The sequence below is a fragment of the Physeter macrocephalus genome, chromosome 7, assembly GCF_002837175.3.
Source record: "Physeter macrocephalus isolate SW-GA chromosome 7, ASM283717v5, whole genome shotgun sequence".
NCBI classification, from domain to species: Eukaryota; Metazoa; Chordata; class Mammalia; order Artiodactyla; family Physeteridae; genus Physeter; species Physeter macrocephalus.
The window spans coordinates 123,251,741-123,274,310 of NC_041220.1; the positions used below are offsets into that span (position 1 = coordinate 123,251,741).

Below are 22,570 nucleotides of genomic sequence, written 5' to 3' on the forward strand. Positions count from 1 at the left end.
GCTCCGTTTTTTCCCCTCAAGACTGCTTTGGCTATTTGGGGTCTTTTGTGTCTCCATACAAATTTTAAGATTTTTTGTTCTAGTTCTGTAAAAAATGCCATTGATAATTTGATAGGGATTGCATTGACTCTGTAGATTGCTTTGGGTAGTATAGGCATTTTCACAATATTGATTCTTCGAATCCAGAAGCATTGTATATATCTCCATCTGTTGGTATCATCTTTAATTTCTTTCATCAGTGTCATGTATAGTATAATGTCATCTGCAAACAGTGACAGTTTTCCTTCTTCCTTTCCAATTTGTATTCCTTTTATTTCTTTTTCTTCTGAGTGCCGAGGCTAGGACTTCCAAAACTATGTTGGAATAATAGCGGTGAAAGTGGACATCCTTGTCTTGTTCCTGATTTAGAGGAAATGCTTTCAGTTTTTCACCATTGAGAATGATGTTTGCTGTGGGTTTGTCATATATGGCCTTTATTATGTTGAGGTAGGTTCCCTCTATGCCCACTTTCTGGAGAGTTTTTATCATAAATGGGTGTTGAATTTTGTCAAAAGCTTTTTCTGCATCTATTGAGATGATCATATGGTTTTTATTCTTCAGTTTGTTAATGTGGTATCGCACATTGATCTGCGTATATTGAAGAATCCTTGCATCCCTGGGATAAATCCCACTTGATCATTGTGTACGATCCTTTTAATGTGTTGTTGGAATTCTGTTTACTAGTATTTTGTTGAGGATTTTTGCATCTATATTCATCAGCTAAGAATTTGTCCATTTCTTCCAGGTTGTCCATATTTTTTAGCATAGAGTCACTTGTAGTAGTCTCTTAGGATGCTTTGTCTTTCTGTGGTGTCTGTTGTAACTTCTCCTTTTTCATTTCTAATTTTGTTTCTTTGGGCCATCTCTCTTTTTTTTCTTGATAAATCTGGATAAAGGTTTATTAATTTTGTTTATCTTTTCAAAGAACCAGCTCTTAGTTTCATTGATTTTTTTCTTTTTTTTAAAGTCTCTACTTCATTAATTTCTGCTCATATCTTTATTACTTCTTTCCTTCTACTAACTTTGGGTTTTGTTTGTTCTTCTTTATTATTTCCATTAAGTGTAAGGTTAGATTGTTTGAGATTTTTTAAATTTCCTGAGATAGGTGTGTATCACTACAAACTTCCCTCTTAGAACTGCTTTTGCTGAGTCCCATAGTTTTTAGATCACTGTGTTTCAATTTTCATTTGTCAGGTATTTTTTATTTCCTCTTTTATTTCTTCAGTAACCCCCTGGTTGTTTAGTAGCACATTATTTAGCCTTCACAAGCTTGTGTTTTTTGTAGCTTTTTCCTGGCAGTTGATTTCTCGTCTCATAGCATTGTGGTCAGAAAAGATGCTTGATATGATTTCAAGTTTGTTAAATTTACTGAGACTTGTTTTGTGGCCTAGCCTGGAGAATGTTCCATGTGCACTTGAAAAGAATGTGTATTCTGCTGCTTTTGGATGGAGTGTTCTATATATATCATTTATCTGGTCTAATATGTCACTTAAGGCCAGTGTTTCCTTATTTTCTTTCTGGATGATCTGTCCATTGATGTAAGTGGGGTGTTAAAGTCCTCTACTATTATTGTATTATTAACAATTTCTCCCTTTATGTTAATATTTGCTTTATGTGTTTAGGTGCTCCTATGTTGGGTGTATATCTATTCACAATTATATCTTCTTGTTGGGTTGATTTCTTTATCATTATGTAATGTCCTTTCCTGTCTCTAGTTACAGCCTTTGTATTAAAGTCTATTTTGTCTCGCATTTGTATTACTACCCCAACTTTCTTTTCATTTCCATTTCCATTGAATACCTTTTGCCATCCCTTCACTTTCAGTCTGTGTGTGTTTTTATATGTGAATTGAGTCTCTTGTAGGCAGCATGTATATGGGTCTTGTTCTTTTCTCTATTCAGCCACCCTAAGTCTTCTGACTGGAGCATAGAGTCCACTTACATTTAAAGTAATTATTGATAGGTACGTACTTACTGCCATTTTGTTAATTGTTTTCTAGTTGTATTTGTAGTTCCTCTGTTTCTTTTTCTTCTCTTATTCTCTTTCCTTGTGATTTAATTGTTTTCTTCAGTGTTGTGTCTTTATTCCTTTTAATTTTTTTGTATCTGTACAGGTTTTTTGTTTGTGGTTACCACGAGGTTCATATACAACAACCTTTGTACACTGTAGTCTATTTTAAGTTGATGGTTGCTTAAGTTCAAGCGCGTTCTAAAAGCACTACATTTTTAATCCTCTCCACCAACCATCATTCTGTCTTCCAGGTCACTTGTCTGGATACATTTCTGTATATATCTCTTTTTTTTTTGGCCGTGTCACGCGGCATGTGGGATCCTAGTTCCCCAACCAGGGATCGAACCCATGCCCCCTGAAGTGGGAGTGCAGAGTCTTAACCACTGGACTGCCAAGGAAGTCCCATTTCTCTCTATATATATATTTTTAAAGAACAGATTTTAAAATATCACCACAGATATTATCAGGAAGCCTTTATAAGTATTGGAAAACTACAAAACTCATGGTGGTACATACAAGTTTTCCAAAACTCTTACTTTCATCTAAAAGGTTAAATTTTATCATTGGCAGTAAATACTGCCAGTTGCTTTATTCAAAGTGACAGGTTCACTTTTATTTTCAAGAAAATTTCTGCCACATACTCAAGTCTGAATAACTGAAGTTCGTTCATTGTCTTTTCAAGTAAAAAGGTGTTCAATTGTAAAGATTAAATGAAATAATTATTATCAACTTCTTACAACTTGAGTAAGCAGTCAATAAATGGAAGCTAGTTAGTGGTGGGATAACATGTTATCATAATACCAATTTCATTAACTACCTATTTTTCCACCCATTTTAATTCAATTGATGTTCCTAATATTTCTGTGAGGTTGGTAATATAGATATCGGCATCTCATTATGTAAAGGTAGAAACCTAGACTGTAAGGTGGTATAAGTTTGTAAAGTTGGTTTTAGGAATATAAAGTTACCAACCAATAAGCAATGAATCCAGACTTCAACTCAAGCCATCTGTCTCCATATGTAGGATTTTCCCACCATTTTGTCAGTAAAGAGTAAACAAGGGAAGCACAGCTCCACACGACCCATCTAGAATAACACTTTTCGGGGATTGTTGACATTTTCAAGAGATAATAAATTGAGGAAAGAGTCATTGATTTTGTATAAAGGGTTCAGGAAAGAGGTATTATTTGAGCTGAGGCTTGAAGAACTAGTTTTCATCTGTTAATTTGGAAGAGAATTACCTGATTATAGAAAAACTTTTGTAAATTATAGAGAAGTATAGATAAATTCTAAAAGATCACTTAAATAATTTTTTCTCATTCTCTTCCTCAGGCTTTAGAAAAGAACTCAAGAACCTGGAAGTAGCCTATAAATCTTATGAGTCCCACCCAGAATCACATCTACAAATAAAAAATCCTTTGATAAAAAGGTAATCCTAGCTATTTGGAATACTAAAATCTTTTAAATTATAAGCCTGTATTATAGGAACTCTTTATCAGAAAGGCATACATACTACCTATCACTACTCTGAAAGCAATGGGTCTAGAGCAGGGGTCCCAAGCCCCGGGCTGCAGACTGATACTGGAACCGGGCTGCACAGCAGGAGGTGAGTGGCGGCCGAGCGAGCGAAGCTTCATCTGCCGCTCCCCATCGCTCGCATTATCACCTGAACCACACCCCTCTTCCCAAGTCAGTGCAAAAGTTGTCTTCCACGAGACTGGTCCCTGGTGCCAAAAAAACGTTGGGGACTGCTGGTCTAGAGTATTATGATGCATGTTTTATTGGGGATCATTAAAAGGATGTAAACCTTAATGATAGGGGGCCTACAAAGTACCTTGTACAATATATAATTGTTTGTTTTAAACCTCACAGCATTCTTTTGAGATGTATGGTATTTTACAAAAGAGAAAATTTGGGGCTTAGATTAAGTAATTTGGCCAAAGCAACAGAGTTGAGATTTGAATATAGCTCTTGTCTACTTAGCAGAGCCTCAACTCTTTTCATCTTTGTGCTCTAATTGAATTTTATGCAATTCACATGAGAAAAATAATTTAATCATATGAAGATAAATAATTTGCAATGTGATATCATTTTTCTTTGCCTTAGAAGTTAACTATTACTTAAAGGTAGTCTTTGATTAACCAAATTATTTTTAATTAGTATACTATCCTTATAGCATTATATATCAAAATTAAAGTACCTCTGTTGCTATAAACTTTGGGTGGGAAATGTTTTAGAATATTGAATTGTTTGCTAGTAACATTTTTCTTAAGTCTATGCTACATTTTATCACAATAAATGTAATTTCAGTGTTTTTAAATTGAATTTAAATTGAATTTTTTTTTTTTGGCTGCACCATGTGGCTTGTGGCATCTTAGTTGCCCAACCAGGGATTGAACATGGGCCCGGGCAGTGAAAGCGCCGAGTCCTAACCACTGGACTGCCAGGGAATTCTCTGAAATTTGCTTTTTAAATTATACTTCTAGTTATAAATCTGATCTTGGTAATGACAGATGTTTCTGATAAACATTTATGTATTCTGGCATAAAGATTTTGGATTCAGAGAGTATAAATTGTTAATGGTTGCAAATAGCTTTCCATTTCTGCTATGTTACACAAATAACATAAGTGCTATATTGGGAAGTTAAACTACAGGACAAATGTTTGTTTTCCCTCCAATTTTGCATATTTGTGTATGGCATTTTAGCTTTGTTTTTGTTTTTCAGGTCATATATATGTGAAACCAATGGAAAGTTATTCCCTTCATCCAATCCACAAATACTCAAGGACCATACAGCAAGAGAGCATACCCACCAGTCAGATGAACAGAAACTTGAAAAAGCAAGTGAATGCAGATGTTCTGAGTGGCTTAATATAGAAAATTCTGAGAGAACAGGTTTGCTTTTTCACGTTGATGATAATTCTGCTTCTGGAAAGAGAGTGAACAGTAATGGAACAGTCTCACCATCTTCATTGTGGTCTTTACACATGAGAACTGTGGGGTTGAAGCCAGGAACTGCTCCCCTCATCCAGCAGCAAAATATGATGGAACAGTGTTACTCTGAGAACTCTCTATCCAGGGAACATCTCATTCAGTCAGCCTGCAGATCTGAGGGTTGTCAGATGCCAGAACTTGTTTGCCAGAATACCCCACCCCCTCTGCCACCAAAGAAATATGCTATAACCAGTGTGCCACAGTCAGAGAAAAATGATGCTCCACCTGCTGTCACACCAACAGAGGTGTTTAAAGCTAATTCTTCTAGTCTTCCAAAGCACAGTTTAAGTACAGCTTCAGAACCAGGTTTAGAAGTGAGTACATATATGAATGATGAAAGACTTAAGGAAACATTTCAAGCAAAAGAGTATGTCGGCAACACATCAAACACCCCGTCCAGCTCTTCAGCTAATGATTTTCAGGCAGACTCGGGTACAGCTGTTGGTGCTTCTTGCCAGCCAGAAACAGACTCTAGATCTACCTGTCCAAATGAGACAATTTCATTAACTACCTATTTTTCAGTGGATAACTGCATGACTGATACATATAGATTGAAATACCATCAGAGGCCCAAGCTCTGTTTTCCAGAGAGCAGTGGCTTTTGTAATGATAATTCACTTTCTCAGAATGAAAGAGGGCTAGGGCCTGTGTTACATAGTAGTCTTGGTTCAAACTGCCCTTCCCAGCAAAGATATAAACCGGGTATACATTGTAATAGATAAATGATGAAAACAACAGGCTTTTACTTCTAAGGCCATTAGCTAGGAATCAAATGACCAAACCTAGTGCTATATGAAATTAAAACCATGGCAATTTTTAAGTCATTAATCACTTTACCTTTCTATACAGATATTTTATTTTGTGAAGATCTACTTATTGGATATTTTGGAATTCCCTCTGAATAGTCTTGGCATGCCTCAAAAAATAGAAAATCCGGGGGTATTTAGAAAGTCATTTATCATATGCTGCAGTTGAGTAAAAATGTAATTTGTCCCTTTATTTTCTGACTGGTAGACCTATAGGTATTAAACTAACCAGTACTCATGTAGATTGGTAAACTGAGCTAACTGAAAGATAGATGATATGTAGCTTGTGTAGTCAAAGCAATATTTGCTTTGTAATGAAGCACTTTCTAATGGGGAGCCAAAAGAGGACTTCACCCATTTGCTTTTGACTTCTGTGATAGTCTACTACATATGATCCCTTTAAGTGTCTTAAAATATATCGACCCATGAAATTGATAGCATTTGGGGGAAAAAAGCCTTAATGATAAAGCAATTTTTAAATTAAATTCTCAAGGTCAGAAGAGAAAACACTTAATTTTGCTCCTAGAATTTTTATCTTCAGAATATCCTTTGTTGTATGCATTCATAAACATTACTTCAGTCATGTAAGCTAAAAATAGTTAAAATACTTCACTTTAGTATATTTATTTACCTTGTTACATTTTTTCTAATTTTATATGAAATGTGAAAGGTTTTTACTTTGGGCTGCTAATAACCAGTGTTAGGAATTAACCTATAGTCCTCTTTTTAAGAATATCACTGTGACTGCCTACATTTTCCCTGCTTTAATATTACCTGTTTGTAGGTTGTCAGCCCATTTTAGTAATTTTTATTCTTGAATTTGAAAATCTTTCTGGGTTTCCAGATTAAATTTTTGCCTTTCACATAATTTAATTTTTAATGAAATGTATTAATTTGAGCATCCCTCCCTTTTTTCTAAAGAAATAATTTAATTTTTACCCCACCTACTTTCATGGAGAAGTCTTTCTTTAAAAAAAAAAAAAGGGATTTTCCATTATGATGATGACCTTACAAGTGAAAATAAGTACTTTAATTGCCTTATTTCATAGTTGTCATTTAATTTTGTACTAAGCTGGTAAACTAACTGTAGTTTAGAATAGTTTTATATTGTCCACACTAGAGAATTGAGAATTTAGATAAATTTTATATATAAAACATAATTCCATAATTCGTAAATTTAATATCTTGACCAATCCCACAAATTGTTAAAATATTCCAAAATGTAAATGAATCTTATTTTCTAGATAAGTAGTATATAATTGCTTGTAGAAGTCTAAGCTCACTGAGTTATCAAATCTTGGCCAAATTTTGTCTTCCACCTAGAGAAGTTTTTAATAGCCTTTTCTAGCTATAACAGTAGGTGATTATTACTTTATATTCTCTTAATTTAGAAATACTTGAATATCAACTAAATAAAATTTTATCTTTTAAGAAAGCTTTTTTTTTAACATAGCTTTTAGTATGGGGGGTTTGTAAATACTGTAAAGTTTGTAAAATTGTATTTGAAATGTCACAGTATTTAATTACTGCTTTTATAACATTGTAAAATACTAGAAAAATGAGCTTCAAGTATTTTTAATAGCTTTCAAAAACTTTGTGTAGTTTTTATGTCCAGTTGAAAATGTATTGAGACATTTAAACTGATTTCTGATACTTACGAACAATCTCATAGGTTTGTATGGGATTCAACTCACAATTGAGTTGCAAATATCAAATAGAAACGTCCAATTTGGGCTCTTTTTAAAGTACTGTCCAGTTGAAACCTCCTGAATCATGTTCTAGTACTAACAGACTAGAAACTTACCATTTGTTTTTGTTGATTCAACACTCCAAATATAGATTGAATATGTATTTACTAATCATTCACATGTGAATTTTTTATTTCTAGGGTGTCTATTTTTATAGATGTTTTCTTCTTGTTATAAGCTTATTATAACTTTTAAAATAATGCAGCCAACAATTGTAACGTTCAAAATACTTCAGAGTATTTTTGTGTGAAGTCAGTTTCTTCTGATTCAAAATTTTGGGCGGGGGATAAACTGATTTTTAATTTGATATGGTTGGACTTTTCTTTGCATTCATAAACTGTGGCTTCCTTTCACCTCTGTGAATTATGTATTTTATGGGAAATTATAAGTCAATTTAAAGTTCAGGGGTGAACTTGGAATATCACTGATCAAAAAATTTATCACAGGAGACTCCTAAGAGTTCAACTCCAGCAAGGCCTAAAGGAGCGTTCCCACAGGAGTTGGCAAACCTTCTTTAAAGAGCCAGATAGTAAATAATTTAGGCATTGTAGACCATAGGATCTCTGTTACTCAACTCTGCCACTGTAGTGTGAAAACAGCCTTAACGTAACATTTACATAACAGTATGCAAATGAATGGGCATGTCTGTGTTCCAGTAAAACTTTATAAGCTTTGAAACTTGGATTTCACATCATTTTCACATCATGAAATAGTCTTGACTTTTTTCAATCATTTTAAGATGTTAAAAATCATTCTTGGCTCACAGGCCTTTAAAGAGAGGCAAGTGGGCCAGATTTGGCCCATTAGTGCAGTTTGATGACCCTTTTCCTAGAGCATAATAACCTCTACATTAAATGCCCTTACTAAATATCCTGTAGTCTCTGAATGTATTCCCATGCCACTTAGGGACTAGGTATATGGAGCACTTCACATCCTAAAATTTTCAGGTTAACAGAACTCTAAAGACTTCCTCACAATTGCTCATTGGACAGTTGATTTCAAATGGTTATTAAAACAATCATTTCAGGGGCTTCCCTGGTGGCGCAGTGGTTGAGAGTCCGCCTGCCGACACAGGGGACGCGGGTTCGTGCCCCGGTCTGGGAGGATCCCACATGCCGTGGAGCGGCTGGGCCCGTGAGCCATGCCCACTGGGCCTGCACTTCTGGAGCCTGTGCTCCGCAACGGGAGAGGCCCACAACAGTGAGAGGCCCACAACAGTGAGAGGCCCGCGTACCAAAAAAAACCAAAAACAATCATTTCACTTATATGAAATTTACAAAGGAATTTATCAGACTAAAATCACATTGATGTACATACTTTTGATGTCTCTATTCTAATCACAGCAACTTGGCCAATTCTTCTTGGTGTCCCATTTACCCAGTTAAAAGCCTTCAAGTATACTATATGTTACCCTGAGATGGCACAGCTCAGTGGTAGGCACAATTTCGTCTGTAGGAAAGATTCAGACCTCACACTGCCACCATTTTGGATACCATTTACAGTCATGTCACAACACTATGATCTTTCTTCTTAGTAGTATCTTCCCTGTACTAGAAATTTTCAGAATATTCAATAGTTGTGGTAGAGGCTGATTCTAGGCTCAGAAAGGTAGTATGGATTATAAATCTTTGTGTGTGACTGAACACACAAGTAATTTGTTAAAACGAAAGGAAATCAGACCCAATTTACCTGTATAATCAACATTTATTGGACAAAATTATTAGCAAGTAGCACAAAAACAAGTCATACAATCTGTTTGGTACCCTCAATGAAATTCCAGTTCTGTTTCTCTAGATGCTTCAACCTTGCCTAAAAAGTTCTCCTCAGGCAGGTTTGTTAGCTTCTCTGAAGGCATAATTGTGAAACTTATAGTCAGCATTAGGCTAAAAGCCTCCAAAATCAATCCCAGATTTCACACTAACCCTAAATGCCATTCTAAAGAACAGAGGATGTAGAGTTTACCGGATCTATGCCCTGTTTCTAAGGGACGGGAAAAGTATATAGGCAATTCCAATATATAAAATGTCACCAATTTCAAGGACAAAAGCCCATTTCTAACATCTGTTATATAATAGGAATAGCTTCTGAAGGGCTTATAGTAGCTGCTTTGGGAATGTGACCTTTTTGATTAAATACTAGCTGATCACTCCTGGGAAATAAATTCTTGTTAACATATTTAGGTAAAAAAGAATGTAAGCTCCATAAAGGCAAGGATTTTTGTCTGTTTTGTTCAGTGCTGTACCTGGCCCACAGTAAGTGCTCAAACATTTGCTCAATGAGTAAATATGGTGACTTTGCTGGAGTATTAAAGTAAGTTACAGACATTATAGTAAACATGTTTTGGCCACAAACATCCTTAACGCAACCACAATAAAAATTAGGTTTGAAACACACAGTCCTACTTTACAGAGTTCAAGAGCTTAAAAGTGAGGGGAAGCATCCAGGTAAGAGAACATGCACTCTAGCCTTCCATTACTGGATATTATATACTTTCTCTAAGATTGTACCAACCTAGCAACCATAACAGAGGTCCACTTAATCTAAAAATTAAACTGGCACTTACAGCAAATATATTGTGGGCCTACATTTTCTGCATAGCTTTTAACTCCTTTTTTCAAAATCCTTCCCTTGCTTTTGGATAATTTCTAAATATTTCACCTTATTATTTCACCATATTATCTGCATCATACTAAACCTTGGCCAACCCTTAAAATGTTAAAGGAAAAACAATCTATTTCCTAATGAGTATAATAAACCTTCATGTATAAATACTTTTTATGTTCAGCCTCTGTAAAGCCACCAGATAATCAGTAAAAAGTTTTAAAACATGAATCAGAGCCGAGTTTTAAGAACTTAGCTATGAATGGCTGAGATCATTACCCATTTAATATAGTCCCCGCAAAGAATAACAGAATGTGTAAAATGAAATGAAGGTCCCTTAGAGTTTGAAATTCTTCTGGTGCAAAATCCTGTCTTCTTTGTTCCAAGTTTGTAGTCATGTTCAGGATCCACTCCAGGAGCCAAAATTCTTAATTTAGGTACCAGGCAAACCATTCTGTAAAAACCAAATAATTGTCAACAATGTTTCCTTTTTCTTTCCCTTTAAATACTTTATGCCAACTTTTGAAAACTGTCTTAGTCATTTGCCTATTCCTAAATGATTTTCATATTGATAAGAGCAAAAAAAGGCCTGACTATTCTTTATAAGTCTTCCATTTTCTAACCAGAGCTGAAAATTCGGATCATTTTTAAAAACAAAAACAAACAAAAAAACACTACATGTGAAGTATCACTCTACCAAATATCAGGAGGAGTGGGTGGAAAGAGTCTCCTTTACAAATGACAGAGGATTTTACAGAAACACCCATCTTCCATTGGTCCCACTGAACCCTCGGCCACACCATTCAAGAAATCCAAGGAGGGCTTCCCCGGTGGCGCAGTGGTTGAGAGTCCGCCTGCCGATGCAGGGGACGCGGATTCGTGCCCCTGTCCGGGAGGATCCCACATGCGGAGCGGCTGGGCCCGTAAGCCATGGCCGCTGAGCCTGCGCGTCCGGAGCCTGTGCTCCGCAACGGGAGAGGCCACAACAGTGAGAGGCCCGCGTACCGCAAAAAAAAAAAAAAAGGAATCAGAGACAATGGGGCCTCACCAACAGTGAGTTTATGCCCAAATTTTTTCCAAAATGGGGGGCTGGGGGTGAGAGAAGAAGACATAATTACCGCAAATTCAATAAGCATGATGACTGAGAGAAATTAACTTACAGTGAGTAAACGATTAGCTCCAAAGCCCAAAGGAGCCGTTTAATGACTAAATGAGCTGCACCGCTTTTCCTGCTTTAGCTCACTGCTCCTCTCCTGAAATAGTCCCTTGTTATCATCTCAGTCCTGTGTCCACCTTGGTCTGCTCCCTCAACCCCCTTCTCTAAGTTCCCTTCCTCCATCTTCTGCCAAAACTGTCTTCTCAGAGGGGGTGGCAATAAAAATGGATTTTCCAAACGGAATCTAGAGTTTTGTGACTTATCAGTTGGTGTTTTGGAGTGTGCGGGTGTGTATATAAAGCAAAGCGGGAAATCAAAAAATGAGACCCAGTCTTCCGGGAGGAGAAGTGAGTGAATAAAGTTAACATTTACTGAAATGGGAACACTGAAAAATAAGGTCATTTGAGTAAGAAGTCAAGAGTCCAGTTCTGGACCTATCTGAGATAACCGTGCACGGCCTGCTCACGGTCAAACCGTTGTACAGTAACAGCAGCTTTAGCTGAGCGCTGATTGCTGCCAGGCAATATGCAAATAAATCGCTTTTAGATAAGTGAGCGATTTATCTAAAACACCACGCCACAACACCACACCCCTATGACCTGGTTACTATTGGTCCCAAATGGTAAATGTGAATATAAAGCTCCAAAAAGGCAAATAACGTCTCCAGTTTCTTCGTGGTAGTGCAGGAACTCAAACCCAGCCTGCTTCCTCCCAAAACAGAACAAAAAAATTATGAAGCCAAGTTTCCTCTACACCTCATCTGAACACCCTCAACTGAGGTGCCAAGGAAGGACATTTTCACTCTGGTCTTCGCTTCCACTCCCGCGCCTACCCGATCCTGCCACTCGCCATCTGGATGATGGTGGACAGGCCGTAACTTTCCATAATGCAATTTCCTCGCCTCTCCCGCACCCACCTCCCCAAACTGGCGTAGATGGTCTCTAAGCCCCTTACCACTTCAACGCTGCGTTAAGAGTACTCACCAGGGCAAAAAATACACGAAGAAAAACAACACCACGTCTAAGAGGACGAAGAGCCAGAGATCCAACCAGTAAGAATGTTTTGGTAACCGGTCTGCCCCGGACTGAGGCCGCACTTCGTGGTTCTGCTGCGGCCTCTCGGCTTCACCCAAGCCTCGCCGCTCCCGCGGACCATCCCGACCATCTTCGGCCGCCAAGCCCACCTCCATTTCGCAGCAGTCGCCGAACCGCAATCTGAGTAGCCGGAAATCCTCAGCTCCCACTCTTCCGCGATCACCTCGCCGGAAAAGCGGAAGAAGTCCAACCCCCCCCACCTCCCCACAACGCATGCGCTGTTCCCCGCCCCGGAAATGGGCCCTGTACCCGCCCCGGAAATGGGTCTTGTACCCGCCCCTCCCAGCGCGTAGGTGACACCCGTCGGTCCGCTGCCTCCGTGACTGCGGACGGACAGCGACGTCTCCACCTGGAGGCGAGGGAAGCTGCCCGCCCGTTCCGCCCTGCAGCGTCCAGGTGGGAAGCCGGTTATTCAGGTTTCGCTAGAAGGAATACTCTCTGGCCGGACCGGAAGTCATTTCACGTCCCATTCCTGACAGGTGATGGATTCCACCTGGGAAGTGCCCATGGTCGCCTCTCCTTGTCCCTGTGTTCCTTTTGGTCCTTATGCCAAGGTTTTAAAAGAGCCGCCTCTAATGGGTTTTGTACTGTCCCTAGCATGTTACACTTATTTGATTAAATTCTGGAAACAGCTCTAATGAGGTTGACATCATAAGTATGAGCGTAAGTTTCTAAAGGGGCCAGAGAGTAAAACGTGAGAATTTTGTATGTACCTCAAAGGAGTGAATTTAAGAATAATCCAAGGGTTTGGGAGTGTGATCCCCCGTGACATTAAAATGTTAGCGGAAGGAAAATGATTTATCATTGTAGGCAAGGGAAAATTCCCCTCTACTCTCTTTGGGTCTCCAGCTGGGCATAAGAACTAAATTGACGTAAGACAGGTTAACAGGAGAAAAGCATAGAAGTGGTTTTTAGGGATTTTTTTTTGTTTTTTTTTTTTTTTACATGTACATGGGAACCTTCACAAGAGAATGAAGACCTGAGGAAGTGACTAGGGCAGAAAGCTTTTCTACCTTTTAGAAAAAGAAACAAGTAAGACAGAGAGGTTTGGTTAGGGGTAGTAAATTGTGGAGAAATGACTAGGAAGATAAGGGTTAGTTTAACAAGATTTGTTTGTATGGATTTTTTGGTCCAATTTCCCATCTCTGGTGATAAAAATATTTTTCTTCCTCCTGATGTAGGGAGGGCATCTTTTACATGGAAATTTTATCTCCTTCAGGAAGAAAAAGGAAGGTCCGAGTGACCTTCTAGCACCAGCTGTTTCTCAAATGCCTTTAACTGAAAATATTCAATATGCCAAAGTGACATATTTTGGGGTGACATGCTCTGAACTCCTTCATTCCCCTGTCTGAAACTTCCCGATAAGTTTCACATAAACTCGCTTGAGTTAGTGGCTGTGGAGAGAAGAATTAGGTTAGCAGCTGAGTGGCAAGGGATCTGCAAAGGGAGAGAAGAACATAGATTAGAATGAGGATGAATAAACAGAAAATAACAAATCTAAGCACATTTCCCCATATCCCGTTAAATCAGTCTCCCATCCCTGGGAATAGGTCAGTCCAATAGAATGGCTGAGCCTCGTTTATCTGATGGAGGGTGTTTATCTTATCTTCAAAAGGTGCAGATTAGACACTATTTGTCCCAAGTGATTTACATAGAAGCAGTATGCTTCATCAGCGATGGCACAAGCTCCTCTTTCTTGGGCTGTCAGTGTGTCCAGGGCAAGAAGATTTTCAAGTCCGGCAGAGGCTACTAACTTTTGACTGAAAGGCTTCCGACATTTGCATACCAATATTGAACTCTTGTTCTGTTACTATGGAAAGATTTAGAACTGCCTTTTCCAACTCATAAGTTCCAAAGCCTAAGAAAAAGGATCTTAGTACTGAAAAGAACTTAGACTTGTGTATACAAGCCAGTTTTCTATAATATCTGGTCTAGTGTGTTTATGTGGCCCTACTTTATGAACAAAGAAGCTGAAGTTTTTAATTGGGCTGGCATTTAAGATGGAGTATCGGGTGACAGAGGGTGTCAGGAATTCGAGTCCACATTGTTCTGACCATCCAGGTAGGAGCCCTTTATATACCTTATCTCACATGAGATAAAAAGACTAGTATTGTTCCTGGATAAGGTCAGAATGGAACTTGTGACATATTAGGTTGGGGTTTGGTGTATCTTGTCACCTGTCATATTGGCATCTGTACATCTCCATCTTCTGTGTATCCCTGTCAGTCTGTAGGAGCAGAATAGGTTGTGAAATATCTGATACAGGAGGCCTACAGTTAGGCCTTAGTAGCTGTAAGGCTTGGTTTTGTTACCTGACCAACTTAGTCTGGATTTGTGGTCTGCTTATATGTAATCTTTCATCTTTGACAGCTAATGAGGGGAGCAACTGAGCTACCCTAGGTTACACGAGGGTGGCTTAGGAGTCAGCCGTAACATCTGGTGATTTGGCCAGTGTCCCTACCATAAGAGTCAGTGCTAAGACCATTTATGACCTTCAAGAGAGGCTTGAGGATGCATCTGTGGAATCAAACCACAAGGTTTGGTTGCAATATTGCCTTAGTATTTCACCTAGGAAAGGCCCAACATCATGCCTGTTTTCAATGCAAAGGGAAAAATTCCCTTCTAACATCTTTACCTGAGCAAAGGACACTCCCTGAGCTTCCGTAGAGGTTTTTCTTTGTGCAGTTAACTCAGAAAGGAGAAGAGTGACATTTTCTTGGTCATGGATGCCATTACCTGTTATGCATCCATTTTCCTGAGTTGTCCGCCGGGTTCTCAGATTGGCAAGAACAAAAATTAGTTCAGGTGTTTTGCATAATCTAGATGTTGATATAACCAGCAATCAGATTGATTAGTTAATGTGGCCAGCGTTTGGAAAACTGAGTAAAGGGGTGTCCGGTCTGTGCTTGACCTGTTGAGAAAACAATGAGTTAATAAGAGCAGAGACAAAGTTTGAAAGAGCGCATAGTGGAGGATCAGAGGGAAAATAGATTGAGACAAGCAATCTCCAGTCAGCCTTTTAATAAATGGCTAAAGAAAGGGAGGGCTTTGTTACAAGGAAGCGCTTTTTTTTCTTTTCATCTGGGACTAGGGAGATGCAATAGGGGAGAAAATAGGTAGAAGGAAGTTTCTTGATCTATGATCTTGGGAAAAGCTGTCTACTTCATGATTTTGTCTGCTTCTGGGACCTGGAAATTGGCCCTGGAAATCCTTAGTTTAAGGTCACCTTAGGAATGGTCTTCCAGTTGTCCTGGGAGTGCTGCTGATCTGGGTCAAAGCTGGCAGCGCTCGCATGAATCCAGGAGGATTTTTCCTTTATTTTGATGGCAGTGTAAGTGCTTAGCAGTTTGTAAGGGCCTTCCCAGCAAGATGACAATGCATGCTTTCTTCTAAAAACCTTGATGTATACCCAGTCTCCTGGTCAAAGGGGATAGCAAGTCAGTGCATTCCACGCCCTTTTTACTGTCAATAATATCCCCCAAGTATACTAGTTAGTTCCTGTATATGGCTAGTCATAGTATCATATTGTTCACTTAAGTCCCTATAGTGTTTACTCAATCCAGAAATGGGAGGTTTAGAGACGCCAGTAGGCATAGGGTGACCAAACACTATTTCAAAAGGGGTTAATCCACACCTTCTATTTGGAGTATTCTGGATTTTTATAAGGGCCAGAGGTAGTGCTTCTGGCCATTAAGTCCAGTTTCTTGATAGACTTTTCCTAAAGTCCTTTTGATGTCTAGATTTTTATGTTCTATTTGCCCTGAGGATTGGGGATGGTGCAGGGCATGAAATTTTAAAGAGTACCCCAAAGTTTTTGCAAGCACGTAGTTTATTTCTGCTATAAAATGAGTTCCCTGGTCTGACTCAATCCATAAAGGAATACCAAAATGAGAAATAATCTAGTTATTCATTTATTCACTGCTGTGTGGTGTTGTCATGTCTAGTCAGATAGCATTTAGTCCATTTACTAGTATACAGACAGTAAACCACTGGGATTAGCCTAGAGCTGGAGGTAAAACTGTGAAATCCATCTGGAGTCCTGCAAGGGACAGTGTGGTAGAGGAGAACATTTCCTTGCCCACAATTCTGGTATCAAGGATGGATGTCAGTAACTGGACACTGCTCACTCCAGGGCTGCTGCGGCTGACAGATCCTGGGACCTCTAACATAAGCCGGCAGAAGGTGAGAATTCTACCAGTCAGTCTCCCAGATTTCTGCCTGTAGTATCCAATAAACGAGAATGGTAAGAGTCTCTTCTTGTCGTTTTCTCTTTCTGAATTTAGATTAGCAAGAGAAAACATTTGTGTGAACTGTTTGGGGGGGTTATAGTGACTCTGGTGTCTTCTGTTATGAATACTCTTCTTTTCTATTTCTAGTGGCTGTAGAGAAAGAAAAGCTTAAAAAACAATCTCCCTAGACCCCAGCACCCTCAGAGGGTATATTTTTACCCCTCTGAGGGACAGTACCCCATCAAATGACAGGGTCAACTGATCCTCAGTTGCACCCCAGAGCTCACCATTAAACTTACAGTAGAGAATCAGAAACTGGATTTCTTAATTGACACTGGTGCAACTTTACTGTCAATTCAGAGGATTTATCTCTGTCACCCCTGATTCTATTCAAGCTGTTGAATTCTCTGGGTAATCTATTTCACTGTCCACATCTCAGGCCACCTCAGTATCCTTAGGACTTCCATTTCTCTTATTTCTTTTCCATCATTACTACTTTCCATACCTATGATAGTTTTCTTTGAGAGTTGTACAGTCATCAAAACTAATTGCTATTTGTTGCAGCTTCTCTTTTATCTTCATCTTGGCCTTTAGCAGCTCCCGCTATTAATCTGTCTCCACCCCACTCAGCCAACCTGGTGCCCAGCAAACACCCTTTGCTCCAGCCAGATTGATTTCTTCTTCTTCCTCATGGAAACTCTTCTCCTTTTGGCCTTTGGGCTTTGGCACATGTTGTCTTCATTAAACTGAAATGCTTCCCCACCTATCCTAATCCTTCCCATCCTTTTTCAGTTCAAATTGCCAACTTCACAAAGTTTCCCTCGCTATAATTCACATTGATCTCTCCATTCTCAGTATTTTTAACACACCAATTGCAAAAAAGTTCACGTTTAATTCATCTCCAACTACTTCATATGTCATGCTTTCTTCTTAGGGTGAGAGTAATCTTCTGAAAATTATGCAGTGAGTATTTGTTCCCATAGTTTCTTGTCTTTCTTCTGCATCAGTTACCCTCTACATTCTGTAACAGCCACCTGTTGATGAGGTGTCTACTGGTCATTTTTCAAAACTTCTCTACCTTCAGCTCAAAAAACATTGAAATTTTCTTGACATATTGTTTGGTACGTTGGCTTGCGTTGTAGCAAAATTTTTTGTAAATTGTCTCCCCTATCAGAGTATTAAATATTCTTTAGGATATTTTACCTATCCTATATTTTTACCATCTTTGCAGCCTCTGTAGTCTCTCAAACCATACCTTGAATGTGCAAGAAATTAAATATTTATTCAGTTATGTTTTGTTGTATTCTGTAGCCACTAATACAATCTTAATTATCTCTTTTGTAACATAGTAATATAATGATACCACTGAGGTCTGCCACTACTGATCTACCACTGTCAGTGAGGATACGTTCTGAGATTTTTCTCAAGTACCAGTAATGGATATACACTAATCCATTCCCCCATTTTGGATTTCATGTCTTTTATTTCAGTGAATACTCCTTGAATGCCTACTGTGTGTCAGGCACTATCTGAGGAGCCATAGGAGATACAGATGCAATAGTCATCCAATTCTTTAGAAGTACTGGCTGAGGACATCTCACAGATATGGGATATTCAAACACTCTGTCCCAGAGCCCTGGGGTTCTGCATCATGGTTGGGATGTTAGGAAAGCTAAGCAGGATTGGCTGTGAATAAACTGCCTACTCTCTTCCCCCTACCTACTCACGCATGTACAGACTTCAACCTTAAGAGCTCAGTTTTGTTTATTTTATATTTTGGGGTTTCATACAAGATTTTATTTCAAAATAAAGAGGGCATTCTGCTGCGTTTTGAAGTTTAAAAACAACTTCAATATGGCCAAGCTTAATTGGTAGGCATAGATGACAAAGATGTTAAAACCCACAGCCTTGAAGTCTCATTATGCTAACCAATAGAGCAATCAACCTTTGTTTTGTGGGGTTTTTTCTTTGTTGTTTGTTTTGTTTTTTTTGTGGTACATGGGCCTCTCACTGTTGTGGCCTCTCCCGCTGCGGAGCACAGGCTCCGGACGCACAGGCTCAGCAGCCATGGCTCACGCGCCCAGCCGCTCTGCGGCATGTGGGATCTTCCCGGACCGGGGCACGACTCCGCGTCCCCTGCATCGGCAGGCGGACTCTCAACCACTGTGCCACCAGGGAAGCCCCAACCTTTGTTTTATTGGAAGCTGTTGGAGGGCTGGTCATTGAGGGTGCAAATTGAAAGGTTACTCAATACATGACATGTCTTCTCTCATAAAGTCATGTAATAGGCTTCCAAGAGTGGACATGACAATATTGACATAGGTGTGAACTAGAATAACAGTGTTAAGCAAATGGAGGCCCAGGTGATAACTGCTATGTATAAAATATTAACCTGAATTACACTTATTTTATAAGTGTGAGAAATGTCAACATGTTAGCAGCAGTTAACTCTGGGAGATGGAATGACAGATCATTTTATTCTTTGTACTTTCTCACAAAGTTGGGAAGATGGGAAGAAAGTTTTTTGAAATAAGTTAGGAAACAAGCAAGAGATAGTCTAGGTCAAAATGATTACTTAAGTAGTTCTAACATCAGATCACAGGCGCTAGGCACATAAGTATCAGGGGATTATAATGATTTATAACAGTGTTTTTCAAACTGTGTTTCATGGAGCTCCATGTTTCCTCAGGGAGAACTCGGGAGACCAACATGAAATGGAGGAAGAGATGCAGGGAATGAGGCTTCAAGCCTCTACTGGAGAAACTCAGCTTTTATGTTCATATCTATAAATATGCCCTGTTAGAAAACAGATTTATTTTTTTCTGCTCTGATGAGAGCTCTGTCAAAAAATCACCTTGGGAGACCCATGTTCAGAATGGTAGAGTAGGCAGCTCCATGCCTACTGTCCCTCCACGAAACATTGAAAATAAGCAGAAACAACCTGAAATAAGTTTGCCAGAACTCTGGGAAACGGTCAAAGGTTTACAGAAACCAAGCAAATCCTAGTCAAAATATGTGAAGACATGGATAGAATTGAGGGAGAAATAGATCTACCATAATAATTGAAAATTTCCATACTCCACTTTCAGTAATGGGCAAAACATCTGATCTAGACAGAAGATCAATAAGAAAATAGAGGACTTTCAGATAAAGACAAATACTGTATATCACTTATATGTGGAATCTGAAAAATAAAACAAACTAGTGAATATAACAAAAAAGAAACAGACTCACAGATACAGAGAACAAACTAGTGGTTACCAGTGGGAAAAGGGAAGCGGGGAGGGGCAATATAGCGGCTAGGGGAGTAAGAGGTACAAACTACTATGTATAAAATAAATAAGCTGCAAGGATATATTGCACAGCACAGGGAAATAGCCAGTATTTTATAATAACTATAAATGGAGTATACCTTTAAAAATTTTGAATCACTATCTTGTACACCTGAAACTTATATCATATTGTAAATCAGCTATACCTCAATTTAAAAGAAAAGAAAAGAAAATAGAGAACTTGAAGGACATTATAAAGCAATGAGACGTAACAGACATATATAGAATACTCCACACAAAAACTGCAGAGTACACTACATCAGTTGGTAACCCAGGCAGACTAAAATAGAGAGTGTATTGATTTTAGAAACTGGGAAGAATAAAGTTTATAAAGTGTTTAACATTGCCACCTGACAAAATAATCCTACAGGAATTTCAGCTCAAAATAAATGAAGAAGCTGTTTCTTGTTTCATAACACTCATTCAGTTTCATTACTCTGCTCTTCCTAAACTAGCAACATCAAGCCCTCATAGAATGTGCTGGTTTAGGTATTTGTATTGCAAATCCCAGAAACTCACTAAATGTAACTCCAGGGCCATTTTAGGACTGTCATGAATCCAAGGATCCAAACCCAGGGCTCTTACTCTGCCTGTTGTCATTTGAAGCATAACTAGAACGGCTCATTTCCTCACCTCTTGCAGGTTGGTTATTGCTCAGACAACACCTATTCAGGTTACTTTCCTGGCCATCCTAATTAAAACTGTACTGATATTCTCATCCCTCTTTAAAACTGTACTCACTCCTCATCCCTCTTCCTGGCCTTGTTTTCTCTGTAGCATTTATACCATCTAATGTACTTTATATTTAACCTTTTTCTCTTGTATATTATCTGTGTTCTCCTCCATGGGGACAGGGATTTTTTGTCTGTCTCGTTTACTATTGTATTTCTGACACTTAGATCAGCACCTGCATCTAATAAATGTTCAATAAATATGTGTTGAATAATATTTTGAATGAAAATTTACCTATATAACCATATTAAATAAAATTGAATCTGGATTCTAGAATATATAGACTCTAGAAGCAGACTGCTTGGGTTCATCCTGGTTCAGCCACTTACTGCCTGTTTACCTTTGGTGAACTTACATAACTTCTCTTTGCCTAAGTTACCTATTCTGTAAAATGAGAATAGTAATACTAGTTCTTTTTTTTGTTTGTTTTCGTTTTTTAAGCAGAGGTCTTCTTAGAAGCCCAAATGACTTCAATTTATTTATTTATTTATTTATGGCTGTGTTGGGTCTTCGTTTCTGTGCGAGGGCCTTCACTAGTTGAGGCAAGCGGGGGCCACTCTTCATTGCGGTGTGCAGGCCTCTCACTATTGCTGCCTCTCTCGTTGTGGAGCACAGGCTCCAGATGTTCAGGCTCAGTAATTGTGGCTCACGGGCCCAGTTGCTCTGTGGCATGTGGGATCTTCCCAGACCAGGGCTCGAACCCGTGTCCCCTGCATTGGCAGGCAGATTCTCAACCACTGCGCCACCAGGGAAGCCCCCTAACTAGTTCTTATAGTATAGAGTTGTTGTGAGGATTAACATGAGTTGATTGTTTTTTTTCAAGTGAATGATGCTTTATTTTTTTTTAATTTCAATTTTAATTTTTTTACACATCTTTATTGGAGTATAATTGCTTTACAATGGTGTGTTAGTTTCTGCTTTATAACAAAGTGAATCATATACATATGTCCCCATAGCTCTTCCCTCTTGCGTCTCCCTCGCTCCCACACTCTCTATCCCACCCCTCTAGGTGGTTACAGAGCACCGATGTGATCTCCCTGTGCTATGCGGCTGCTTCCCACTAGCTATCTATTTTATGTTTGGTAGTGTATATGTGTCCATGCCAGTCTCTCACTTTGTCCCAGCTTACCCTTCACCCTCCCCGTATCCTCAAGTCCATTCTCTAGTAGGTCTGTGTCTTTATTCCCTTCTTGCCCCTAGGTTCTTCATGACCAAGAAGAAATTTTTTTTTCTTTAGATTTCATATATATGTGTTAGCAAACAGTAATTGTTTTTCCCTCTCTGATTTACTTCACTCTGTATGATAGATTCTAGATCCATCCACCTCACTACAAATAACTCAATTTCGTTTCTTTTTATGACTGAGTAATATTCCATTGTATATATGTGCCACATCTTCTTTATCCATTCATCTGTTGATGGACACTTAGGTTGCTTCCATTTCCTGGCTATTGTGAATAGAGCTGCAATGAACATTTTGGTACTCTTTTTGAATTATGGTTTTCTCAGGGTATATTCCCAATAGTGGGATTGCTGGGTCATATGTTAGTTCTATTTTTAGGTTTTTAAGGAACCCCCATACTGTTCTCCATAGTGGCTATATCAATTTACATTCCCACCAACAGTGCAGGAGGGTTTCTTTTTCTCCACACCCTCTCCAGCATTTATTGTTTGTAGATTTTTTGTTGATGTCCGTTCTGACCCGTGTGAGATGATATGTCATTGTAGTTTTGATTTGCATTTCTCTAATGATTAATGATGTTGAGCATTCTTTCATGTGTTTGTTGGCAATCTATATATCTTCTTTGGAGAAATGTCTATTTAGGTC

At 38.7% G+C, this 22,570-nt stretch overlaps 2 protein-coding genes across 6 annotated transcripts in view; one reads left to right on the top strand and one right to left on the bottom strand.

The window, feature by feature from the left end:
• Window positions 1-8,193, top strand: part of USP53 (ubiquitin specific peptidase 53) — a 72,224-nt gene extending 64,031 nt beyond the window's left edge. For all 5 annotated transcript variants that reach the window (XM_024119375.3, XM_024119372.3, XM_055086202.1 and 2 more), the window contains 2 exons: window positions 3,382-3,478; window positions 4,776-8,193. In XM_024119375.3, coding sequence (XP_023975143.1) covers window positions 3,382-3,478; window positions 4,776-5,766 — 1,088 coding nt within the window. In that variant the 3' untranslated portion in view covers window positions 5,767-8,193. The remainder of the gene's footprint in view (window positions 1-3,381; window positions 3,479-4,775) is intronic.
• Window positions 8,194-9,887: 1,694 nt separating this feature from the next.
• ARLN (allregulin) lies at window positions 9,888-17,738 on the bottom strand. Its single transcript, XM_007124131.2, is given in 4 exon segments — window positions 9,888-10,653; window positions 12,339-12,871; window positions 15,085-15,268; window positions 17,593-17,738. Coding segments are annotated over 4 exon segments (864 nt in total). The 3' UTR covers window positions 9,888-10,652.
• Window positions 17,739-22,570: the final 4,832 nt, after the last annotated feature.